The sequence below is a fragment of the Crocuta crocuta genome, unplaced genomic scaffold, assembly GCF_008692635.1.
Source record: "Crocuta crocuta isolate KB4526 unplaced genomic scaffold, BGI_CrCroc_1.0 scaffold180, whole genome shotgun sequence".
NCBI lineage: Eukaryota > Metazoa > Chordata > Mammalia > Carnivora > Hyaenidae > Crocuta > Crocuta crocuta.
The window spans coordinates 4,425,722-4,437,735 of NW_027527549.1; the positions used below are offsets into that span (position 1 = coordinate 4,425,722).

Below are 12,014 nucleotides of genomic sequence, written 5' to 3' on the forward strand. Positions count from 1 at the left end.
GTAACTACTGATGGGCATGGGGGTTCCATTCAGGGTGTCGAAATGGTCTAGAAGTAGAGAGCGGTGATGGCTGTGTGACGCCGAGCATACTAAAAACCAGTGAAGTAGATATACTTTAAACGGGCGAATCTTATGTGAATTATATTTCAATAAAGATGCCAAAAAAAGTAAAAAGTAAAAAAAATGCACATACCAATAAAGGATATACTCCATAAAATTATAATAGAAATAGGTATAATCATGAGAGCTTTTTATATCCGTAAGAGTATAATATAGGATATTATTTTACAACTTGATTTTGATACATGTGACAATAAATTATAAACATAACAAAACAAAAAGCCCTAGATGCCGATGGTCTTGCCCTGTGCCATTCCACCACTCTGAACTAAAAATGTGGGGTTCTTCCCTTTTTCTCACCTCTTGTGTAACTTCCATGGGGGTTATGTGAGGCTCCAAACTGGATTTACTAAGACAACATTTTCCATAGCAACGGGATGGACTGAGCAAGGAAATGACAGCACCTCACAGTTCTGGGCTGGCACTGAGTACTCTACAAAGGACACGTCTGTGCAGCATGTCCGAGCTTCACTTACCTAACTTTAAGTTGATTGATAACCTCTGCTAATTCTTGAACTCTGGTCCTCCTGGAGAGCTTGGCTGAGCAAGTCCAACTTAGATTAAAAAAATAAATAAATAAATGATAAACAAATTAAAAAAAAACTTGTTTAGAGGACTTGAGAGGGAAGGTCAAAGCCAAGCAGCTGTGCAAACATAGTTAAACCAAAGGGCTCTAGCTATCGATGGCAAGGTCACCCTGAACTACCTACCATCTCCTTGATCTGGCTGGGAGCGCAACGCTGCTGCCTTGCCCTGCGTGGGCCTCTGCTTCCTCATCTGTGTGAGAACCAATGCCCCTTTCATAGTACATTTTAACACTTACTTTACTGTTAGAAATAAAATTCACAGATAACAACCCACCTAAAACAATGTTTTAAAAAACCAATGTGATTATGTCCAATAAGCATGTAGAAATGAAAATGTCAGACGCATCTCAACTAGAAGACCTAATGAAATGGTCAAATGTTTTGTATACCTCCTTATAAAAAATAAATTTGGATTTTCTTTCAAATTCAAGGAGAGGCCATCCCATCCAAAGTTATAATAAATTGAACCTATTTGTCTTTAATAAGAGAAAGAGGAAAAATAACCTGAAGTAGGGCTCACAACCCAAATCAAGTAACAGGCTGTTAAAACCAGAGAACAGCAGGGAACACTGGGCTTATCTATACATGAAGACAGAACAATTTTCTTACGCTGTGCTACGGATGAGGCAGGGAGGTGTCACAGAGGACAAATCTTCTGTCTTGATGACATGTATGGAGAGCCATACATTCACTGAACTTAAAGATCTTGTAGATGGGGAAAAGAAGCTGGATCAGAAACACAGTAATTTCCACAACAGAGATTATTATCATGCTCCTATACAGAATGTTTTATAATATATTTAAAAAATATATTTTTAAAAACAGACCTTACGAAATTCAGCGACAGCCTCATAGTTCATGTATCTCCACTGCCTTAATGACTCATGCCAAGTCTGTTCTAGGAAGTAGGGAAAGAACTTGAATTTGATACATACCATCTTTGTTAATAAAAAACTGAGTTCCTCTTATAACTCTCTCCTGGCACTTTCTCCCAGCATCCCATTAGAAAAAAAAAAAACAAAAACACAAAACACTAAAAACCCAGCCTACAGATATGCTTGTTCATTTCTCAGAACTCCAGAATTTATTTTAGAAAACTAAGAAAAGATAAAAGACTTACTTGAAACTATTTAAAGGACAGGGAAATTTTGAAAAATATGCCTCACAGGTGAAGATTAAGATGTCTGCAGACTATTTCTCAGAATTACCAAGAAATAGAATAGTGGTGGGGTGGGGGAGGGATTCTTTTCTTCTGCAAAAAGCAGTATCGAGATTCAGGAAGAATCTCATGTTATCATTAGTTATAGATGTTAAATGTGCAAGAGCACAATAACGTACAAGTTGAGCCTAATGGTCCTAATACTGTTTTACTGGACCACAACCTAGCATAACAGCCTTAAAAAACAATTCATATTTATTTTGTGTCAATTTCTTGACACATTATACAACTGTTTAAAAAAACCTTAGCCATTCTGGCTCCAGAGAAACATCATTAAAAGAGTATGAGTTTTGAAGTCAGGCTTGGTTTCAAATCCTGATTCTCTCTCAGTGTAGAAGGTAACATAAAGAGCAGGGCAAAGTGGAAGGCACATACTAAGTCCTCAAATGTTACTTACTATTTCTTTTTTCTAAATATTTATTCTGAGGTGGGGAAGGGGCAGAGAGACAGAGGGAGGGAGAGAATCCCAACTCCACACCCAGTGCAAAGCCTGACACGGGGCTCCATCTCATGACTGTGAGATCATGACCTCAGCCGAAATCGAGTTGGGCACTTAAGCGACTGAGCCACCTAGGTGCCCCAGTTACTAGTATTTCTAATCAAAGCAATGGTAGCTACCTTCTATAAACACTTACTACCCACGCTTTATGAGCGTCATTGTGTTTCTTTCTCGTAATTATTCAATGAGTATTATTACCCCTGTTTAATACATGAAAAACTGAGGTTCAGAAAAGGTGGAGAACCATACCCAAGGTGGTTAGGGGCCTGAACCCAGGTATGCTAGGGGCCAGGGCACCACTATTAACTAACCATCCTTAAAAATTCTTGGGTCAGGGGATGGGGGGGAACAGTGGAGGGACTGTGAGTGTGTGTGTGGGGGTGTGTTTGGTGGGGGAATGCATGAGAATTAGCCATTTTTCATGTTGATAAAAAAATTGCAAAATAATTAAAACATTCGTGTTCTGGATATTAATTTATTAGTATAAACTGCTTTAAAACCAAATTTTGCCAGGACATTTTAAGTGCCTAAGACGGCATCTGTGTTTACCTGCACATTAAAGCTGGGTTCTGCTTTGGCTGCGGAAGGCTCATGGAGAACAGAGGCTGACTTAATAGGGAAACGAAACATTCAGGCTAGATGAAGACCAAGTTAACATCACGACGTGCTAAACAAATGAAAGGAGCAGCCTAAACTGAGAAACACAGAGGGAGAGCTGAGTCCCCATGGGGCACACACAGCATGTGGCAGGTGTGTGCTAAGCTTGAAAGAACCTGTGCTATGGCACTCAGGACTGTCACTGCCTTGCGGGTGACAGTTCTGTTTGCGCAAAACATCGCCGTCTATCATACTTCATTAAGGTTATTTTAAATTGCATCAGTTGTTTTTTTTTAAATAGTTTATTGTCAAGTTGGTTTCCATACAACACCCAGTGCTCATTCCCACAAGTTTTATAGTTTGGCTTGTATCTAAATGCCTTTTGGCTTTATAATTGTGCAAGAACTATAAGCATAAAGCGTATGTGTGGCTCTATGTTTATACATACTTAGCTAACATAATAAATAACGGAGTGAAAACTGAGGAACAAAGACAACCTCTCCTTATTAAAGGGAGATGTGCATTATTCAAGTTTGAGAAACACGGCTCTAGCCTGCACTGCCTGTGCGTGGGCATCAGCAGGTCATTTAACCTGTCTGTCACCATGGACCTCACAGGAAGTGGAGGATTAAATGAGCTAATGAATGAGAGTGCCTGGCCTGCAGAAAGGATTCCGGTAGTTATGTCTCCTTTCCTCAAAACAGGGAAGATATGGAAGCTGAATACAGTCTAGCCTCTTTTACTTGTGGTCTTGGGAACCAGGGGTATTGAGAATTACCTGAGCCCATTAGAAACTGAGAATCCCAGGCGCCATACCAGAGCTACTGCATCAGAGTCCGCACTTTTAACATATTGCCCACTGATTTATTGTATGTGCTTTAAAGTTTGAGAAACACCAGTCTAGGTCCCCATAGAGAAGGCGGACAGTAAAATTCACTACATTTTGTACTACTCTGTACGTTAACTTCGGTGATTACAGAAAACCCAGGTGTAAATGGCCAAAACAGACTGTCTCAGCCTAGGGTTCAATATAAACACCATCATTTTACTACCAGCTCTTCACAGGCCATATTTACACAGAGTGGGATCCTCTTTAAATGGGATCTAACTTCCACTTCAGAAAGACCAAAATATACTTTTAAGTGTAAAATATTTAGAGGCGCCTGGGGGGCTCAGTTGGTTCAGCATCCGACTTCAGCCCAGGTCATGCTCTCACAGTCTGTGAGTTTGAGCCCTATGTCCAGCTCTGAGCTCACAGCTCAGAGCCTGGAGCCTGCTTTGGATTCTGTGTCTCTCTCTCTGCCCCTCCCCTGCTCATGCTTTGTATCTCTCCCTCTCAAAAATAAACATTAACGAAAAATAAAATATTCATAAAAGCATTCTGAATAAATGTATTTTAAGATCATGTCAATAAAACATTTTTAGATCTTCTGTGCCCAATAGCAATTAAAATCATTTACATATATTAAACTCTTATTTAAATATTTTGGCCCACAAGAACTGGCCTAACAAAGTGCTGGCTCAGTTTATGACGACTGTGTGCTTACGCTAACACATTGCAAAGGTAAAGTACGATTGTATATACAAAATGTATTAATTTTAACCGTTCAACAAAAATATTAGATCACATTCAGCAGTCTTAATTTTGTTAGTGTAATTTGCCTAGAAAATACCTATGTTTTTCTTCTTGAACTCAGTGGCCCTATACATTTAATGCTTGCTTCACGTAAAAAGATTAGATACTATCCCTGGAAGCAATGAAAACAAAATTAACTAATATCCAAGAGAGCCACTAATACATAAAATGACCATGATATCGTCTACTTAAGGGTTATTTTGATAGAATCAAACCTTGAACTGTTATTTATTGCTTTGTGTTCTCGACATATGGGTCATGGAAACCACATTCAAAGAATGTGATGCAAAGTGGATTACTGTGTGCGTGTGTATACGTGTATATATATATTCACGTACATATGTGTGAAGGTATATGTATATAAGATGTGTGTGGGGGGGTATATATATATATATATATATATGCGTGTATATATATGTATATGTATATGTATATGTATATATGTATGTATATGTATAGGGTTTGGCCTACTGGGCAATCCTCATAATCTCTGGGTTTCTGATATGACCTGGATCACAGGTAGAGTCCTTTAATCCTTCACGTTTCAGGCAATCCTGAACCAAGAGTCAATCATGTACTGTGAGGTATATCAGTGCCATTGTAGGTAAAACACTCTAGCGCATGTAATGCTAGAGAAATGGCTGTAACTTAAGAGAAACACAATCTGAAACTCACCGTTTTTAGAGGTGTACATGCTACCTTACAGTCCTCTGGGTCCCTAATACAATCAATCCACTGGTCTTAGAATACAGTCCTTCTCCTTCTAGTACTTCAAATTCTAATAATTTCTATTCACGTATTAATCAATGTAAATTCTCTTTCTCTCTCTATACACACACACACACACACACACACACACACACACAATCAGGGGAAACACAAAGAGTGATTTGTAGCTTATACTGAAACCACATTTTATCGTTTTCTTATTAACTACTGCAAAGAGAAGAAACCATTACCTACAGTATGAATTCATTAAACAATATCTAAGCAAAGAGAAAACAGGGAGAAACAGGCAGGCCGTGTTTTTCTACTGGAGTGGTTCTTCTTATCCCTCTCCAGAAAAGCAAGATATTTTAATCCTTTCAGATTTCAGATATTTGATCAAAAATCATTTTTCCTCTCAAAAATACTCTAAAAGTCCCCTGTTGTTTGGTCTCAAACTACTTGGATTCCTTTGGGAAAAAAAATAGAACAGAGCGCCAGCCAGTGAAATAAGATGTATATTAAAGAAAAGAAAATCTTGAACCACTTGGTCTCTAAGCCTTCAGAGTCTAATAAAGACAATTTTTTTTCCCAGAGGTTATTTTTGCTATCAAGCAACTTGGACACATAGAGGAGTTAAGAAGAATCCAAATATATGCTGAAGAAATGTACTTGTTTTAAAAAATCCTATTATGCCTTGATTGAATTAATGAATTAAATTAAAATTTTAGGAGTTGTTTTTTCCTCAAGTCAATTAGCATGTGGCATGACCGAAGTTAGATTAAATTAAAGACTTGGTGGGGCTTTGAATTAACATCAGATGCTAGTGCTCATCTCCACCCAGTCACCCTTTTATCCTCTAATGTGTCCCTGGAAATGGCATGTTATCCAGGCAACACAACCTTTTGACAATGGTGGATACATACTGAACTTTACATGATCATTTCCCTGTAAGATCACTGTGTTCCCCTCATAGGACTTAATGCATTGAAACAACTTCATTATGTAACACTCTATGCAGCTATAAAAGCATGAGCTTCGTCCCATACCAAATTTAGTTTTACTGACAAGTACAGCCCTTATCTTTAGACTCCATTAAATTATGAAATGGGGCTAATAGGTGTATCCTTCCATACCTTTATACACTGGGACATCAACTGAACCAGAATCTCACTATATGTAGAATCTTGCTTGTGTTACTAGACATTAATATACTCATATGAATATAGTAAAGGGACATTCTTTCAAAATTATTGCCTATAAGAAACTGTACATATCAACTGAATTCCTTTCAAATGGCAAAGTAGTTTGTGGCCTCTATTAACTACTGAGGAAATGATCTGGGCCAGATGCCAATCTGAGGTAGCCAAGTCCACTTTCAAAAAAGAAAAGGTGGCATATTTTTAATGACCTCTCCCAATGAAAAGATACCCCAACTCTGATCTAATAATAGACTGGAGAAGATGAAGATGGTTTTTCAAATTTTTTAAGCTCAAAGCTTAAGGGATTTAAAGTAGTGCTGCTTGAGAGGAGGCTTAATACCAGACAACTGACTAGCTGTCTGGATATGATGACCGAGGGAACATAATAGGAAAAACTTCTACCAAATAAGCCAAGTGGTTTTGATTTCTGACACAAAGCAAATGTGTCCACTACGTGCAAAAGATAAGAGCATTTATCGAAGAAACGTAAAGCCCCCTGTTGTTTGTATGGGCTAATATACAACCACAGGGGAATTTCTCTGTCATAAAAGAAGGAGGTTTCCTTTATCTCCACTAAACAATTAATTTGGGGCACAGAGGAATGGGAATGGGACCTTTGGAAGCACTGATCCTGAACACATTAGAACAGAGGAGTTCTAGCTTTTTGTCTCTGAACTGCCAATGTAAAGGATGGACGGGGGGTGGTGTGCGGTGGTGTAGGAATCAAAAGGAATATGAAGACACCCAGATGGAAATGATACTGGTTTGACCTTAATTCAAGAAGAAATGTTTAAAATGGCTAACAGATGCCTCTTGTTAAAGTGTATTGGGGGAGGAGTAGCCCAGAAGAAATTCTGGACACAGTAGGAAGGAGGTCCTCAGGGTTGGGATTTTTCACTCGCAGCTCTTGTCCCAAGAAAAGAAAAATGACTCAAAAGGTGCCAAGAACAAGAGGAGCGCCTGGTAGTACCCTCAAGCATATCTATGATCATTTAGAGACTGGCCCAAATGACACCCTCCATAAGCTCCGCTAGCATCTTGCATCCAAAGACATCAAAAGCCCTTTCTCAATGCTCTCAGGATACCTCTGTGAGGTAGGTATCATAACTCCGGTTCTTATTCATAAGCAAGCTAAGGCACAAATAGAGCCTGAGTGTCAAATGCAATCTGGAATTCCATTCACTGGGACAAACTTCCTCCATACTGATATAGGCAACTCAAGAGACGCTGTGAGGAAATGTCCTTAGAGGGAGTAGCCTTAAGAGCCAAACAAAACCACACCTCTGGGAAGACCACACTCTCTACAGGGTCACTGACGGAGTCTAGGAGATACCTTTACTTAAGAGTACTAATAAGTGCAGTCCTTAAAAATAAGGCAACCAAATCACCCATGATTATAGGAAAAAGGCGGAAGAGACAGTCTTACTGTCCCCCACTGTGAGACCGGAAGAGTGGCCGTCTTAACAAATCATACATCTGAGGACCCCTAGTCCTCCCATCTTCATCTCTACTGGCGCGGTCAGATTCCAAGACCCATATTTTGCCAATGATTTTGATATTTTGATCCGACACATTTCCACATCCTTGATCCCAGACAATTCTCTTTTATCATAACCAAATTATCTGCATAAAATGTAATGCCAGAACCTGAAGCAAACAATGCATATGTGGTCAGCACACACTGGTTCTGTATATTTTGAGAGACAGTGAAGTACATGAAGGAGGCGTGCAATGTTGAAGAGACGGCATGAACAACACTGGTGGCTTGTCTAACGGGGGATCTAGTGTCCTTTCAGGAAAATACTCAAAAGTTGCTCCCCAGTTTTTGTGAACAACCCTCTAGGAATGAACATTTTCGTTTGATACAAATATACAAATTTAAAATAAGTGTGCAGTTCGGAATGGCCTACCATTTTCAGATTGCTTATGTGCCAGAAAATATACAGTCAATAAAAAAATACCAGAGAGGTGGGGACAAAAGGCTCTCTGGATCTGAACAGCAAAAATGAATATCACTTCAGTAGGTAGCGGTTCGTGGAGAAAGTGACGTCCCTGGAAACCAGCAGCACTGAAAGATGGCAGGTCACAAATCTGGTGATGGGGGATAAGATGTATAGTAAGGCCCATTCTCCTGCGGAAGAAAAAAGAGACAAGGACATTAAGTAATAAAACCAATTCAAATGGGAATGGGAAAGAAAGGGATTTACAGTCAACGACATTGCCTCTGTAAAATGTGTAGCACGTGCATGGCCCTGAGCAAGGCCCTTGGCCATCAAAACAGTTTCACTGGAGAAAGCCAGAGCTGGTGGAGAGGGGGCAGAGGTCATCAGGATGTTAATATTTTTAAATAACGTCATCACTTAATATTGAATTCTCTATGCCAGACACTTTACCGGTGCTTTTCTTTCGTTATCCCTTTATATTCTCACACAATGCCATGAAGCAGAAACATCCTCTTTTTACAAAGAAGACACCGAAGGTCACACAGCTTGCATAACTCACCTAAGGTCACCCAGTAGTAACCAGAGGAGTCTGAATTTAAATCCTTGTCTATTCAAATCTAATGCCCAGATTACTTTTTTAGGCTGCATCCTTGTACTGTGTGCTGAATCTTAATACAGAATGATGGGACAAAACAAAAGAGTAAAGGGCAAATTTTCTGACTTCATTTTGGCTGATTTTATCTTCATAAAAAATGAAGACAGTTCACTTTCTGGTAGATGGACCTTTGATTATATTTATGGAACTTAGGATTCATTTCTCATGTCTAAGGAAAGCATTTGACAAAAAACTTGTTTTTCAGTAAATCATCCACAGAAATGCTTAGCATTAATGTAGATAATAATTAGGAGAGCACAATGAGGGATAGATGAAAATAGCATTGCTTTATGGTACGTTTTTATTATTAGTTATGATAGAGCATTAAATCTATTTGGTTTTGGACACAGTATGTGGCTAAATGTTTCCTGACTAAGGGAATCAAGAGCTCTCATATTTTCAGAGTAGACGCTCTGGAACAAGAATTGATCCTGGGACCATAGCCCAGAAAACAAGAGAATATCTATGAAAACTTCCTTTCTATTATAGATCTGACCAGACAATAAAAAGATTTTTAAAAATTAGGTGGAAACAGATCCTAGGATTGGCTGCATTCAGATTATTTGAATAAAAAAATTAATGAAAGCCTTTTTGTTTTCCTTTTGTATTTTAGAACAGCATATCAAGATCTGTTATATTAACTCCTCCTATATCTCCAGTGTGCATGGAAGCCATGCTTACGAAACACGCCTCAACAGATATTTTTTTTTTTTANTAGGTAGTAATGACATCAACAGATAAATCTTTGAGGTTGGTCTGAAAAGAAATGGTTTGTCATCCATCTTTAAGATTTCTCCATTCCATTCTACCATATTTTTTTTAAATTTCTCACATCCACATTAAATTGTGATAAAGTAAGAAGGGCAAATCTAATTCTTAATGCTATGAAATAGAGCTTTTTATATTAGTCTCACGCTGTGCAAGAGACTGCCGAGCAATCTATTTTCTCTATTTCTGGAAACAGTCATAGAACTCTGAAGAACTGTTGCCAGGTCAATTTGTATACTCTCTTCTTTGACTATATTTATAAGAGTGCTGACTAGCTAGCTCCCTTTCTGAAACTGTCTCCTTACCATTCTGATACAGCTAGAAAAAAATCACCTTCTAACTGCCTTCAAAGGTTCCATTCATTCCCATAAAACTATGGCACTGTTCTAAGTCACACAAGACCCAGAAAACAGAAGCCCACGGAAACCCGCCGACAACAAACGCCATGCCATACCTACTATGCGCAAGGCACAACTGAACACGCCAGTAAAGTAACCAGCTCCACATTTGTTTCCTTTTCTCTAATTATACTTTTAATCTAGCAAGGGAAAATATTTCCTTACAAGGTAAAATCCAACCACCTATTGGATCACCACCTCAATGTTCCACGGGCCACCTCAAACCTAGTGTCTCAAACAGAGCAAACACAACGCCTGTCTCTCCTGTCCGACTCCGACACTCTCCCCCCACCTCACCCCTCCCATGCTCTTGCTCTAAACCACCTCTCTGGGGTGCAGCCACACCATGTACCGAGTCTCCCACGGCAGAAGCTCTTAGGCTTCCTTCCTCTTTTATCTCCCTGAATGGCCTATGCAGTGGGTTTTATTTCCCAAGAGGTCTACTTCCCAATCTAAGATCTTCAAGTCCTTGCCATGATCACTACCGCTGCCCTAGCTCTAGTCTCTTTTCTCCTCCGACCCTCTGCATCCCTCCTACTTGTCTCCCGGCCTCTGGGGTTATCCTTCTCCAGTCTCGTTCTGTGCTGTTTCTTTCGCCATGGTTCTAAACAGAAATATAATGGCAGTGCTCTCCGCTGACCACAAAGCCAAAGTGCTGCAAGTAACATGTAAAGAGCTCTAGTATCTAGTGACTTGCCCTCTGCCAGCCCCTCCCACATCACATCATCTCCTGACACCTTCTTTGGTTTCTTCCCCTTTTCTGTTCTTCTCTTTGGCCTTTATATGCAGAGGGCCTAATATCTCAATTTTAGAAAGCTATAGTATAGGCACAGAGAGATGATCCAATGACCCCAGTGTTAGATTATAGGTTATTTTATTAAATTTGAATTAATCACATCATTAATTAGGCCTGCATTTGATACACACTATCGAAGAAAAACCTGAAACAAGCACACAAACAAAACAGACAAACAAAACCAAGCTTGAGCGTGGTGTTGTTTAATGAAAGTCTGTTTTATAGGCCCTTAAGATTATTGAAAATGTCTTGGCTTAAAAAAACAGTTGTTTGGGTTTTCTAACCAATGCAATCCAACTTGTATGTTCTACCCCAGAAGGTAAATTATATATCCAGACACTAGCTTTGAACTGTCATTCCAAAGTCTTGATCTCAAAATGTCTTTTGGTATCTTTCATTTCCTGTTATCCATTTTTTTTAATATATTAAAAAGGGTGATATACAGTTCAAAAGAATAACAATAAGGTTATTTTCTGCTCCAGCAAAATCTGCATGAACACAAACTGATATTCGACCCCCCTTCACATATTCAACAATCTTTCTATGATCCAGCTACTCCAATTACAAATCCTCTCTGTACAAAAGCGAAACATGAAATTTTCTTAGCAATTAGAACACATTAAATACTTTGCTCTTCACATAAAGGAAGACAGAAATTACAGCTGAAGTTAAAGAAATGGTAGGGAGAAAATGTCTTGTAGAATACTTATTTTGGTGTGTACGTGCTGTACAATAATTGGGGAAGAACAAATTACTTGAAGCTTAATATAACCTTCAAATATCTTCCCTGATTCATGCATAAAGTTTGGTAATCAGCAATAGTTAGGAGACTGATGATCTTTTTGGCCAAGTATGTTACTTACTTTTTGTTTTGTTTTTAACTATTAAA

General features: G+C 38.8%; 1 protein-coding gene across 6 annotated transcripts in view; it reads right to left on the bottom strand.

Annotated features, from left to right (window-relative positions):
* Nucleotides 1-229: 229 nt before the first annotated feature.
* Nucleotides 230-12,014, bottom strand: part of GDAP2 (ganglioside induced differentiation associated protein 2) — a 66,645-nt gene continuing 54,860 nt past the window's right edge. For all 6 annotated transcript variants that reach the window (XM_077767441.1, XM_077767465.1, XM_077767421.1 and 3 more), the window contains one exon: nucleotides 230-8,696. In XM_077767441.1, coding sequence (XP_077623567.1) covers nucleotides 8,649-8,696 — 48 coding nt within the window. In that variant the 3' untranslated portion in view covers nucleotides 230-8,648. The remainder of the gene's footprint in view (nucleotides 8,697-12,014) is intronic.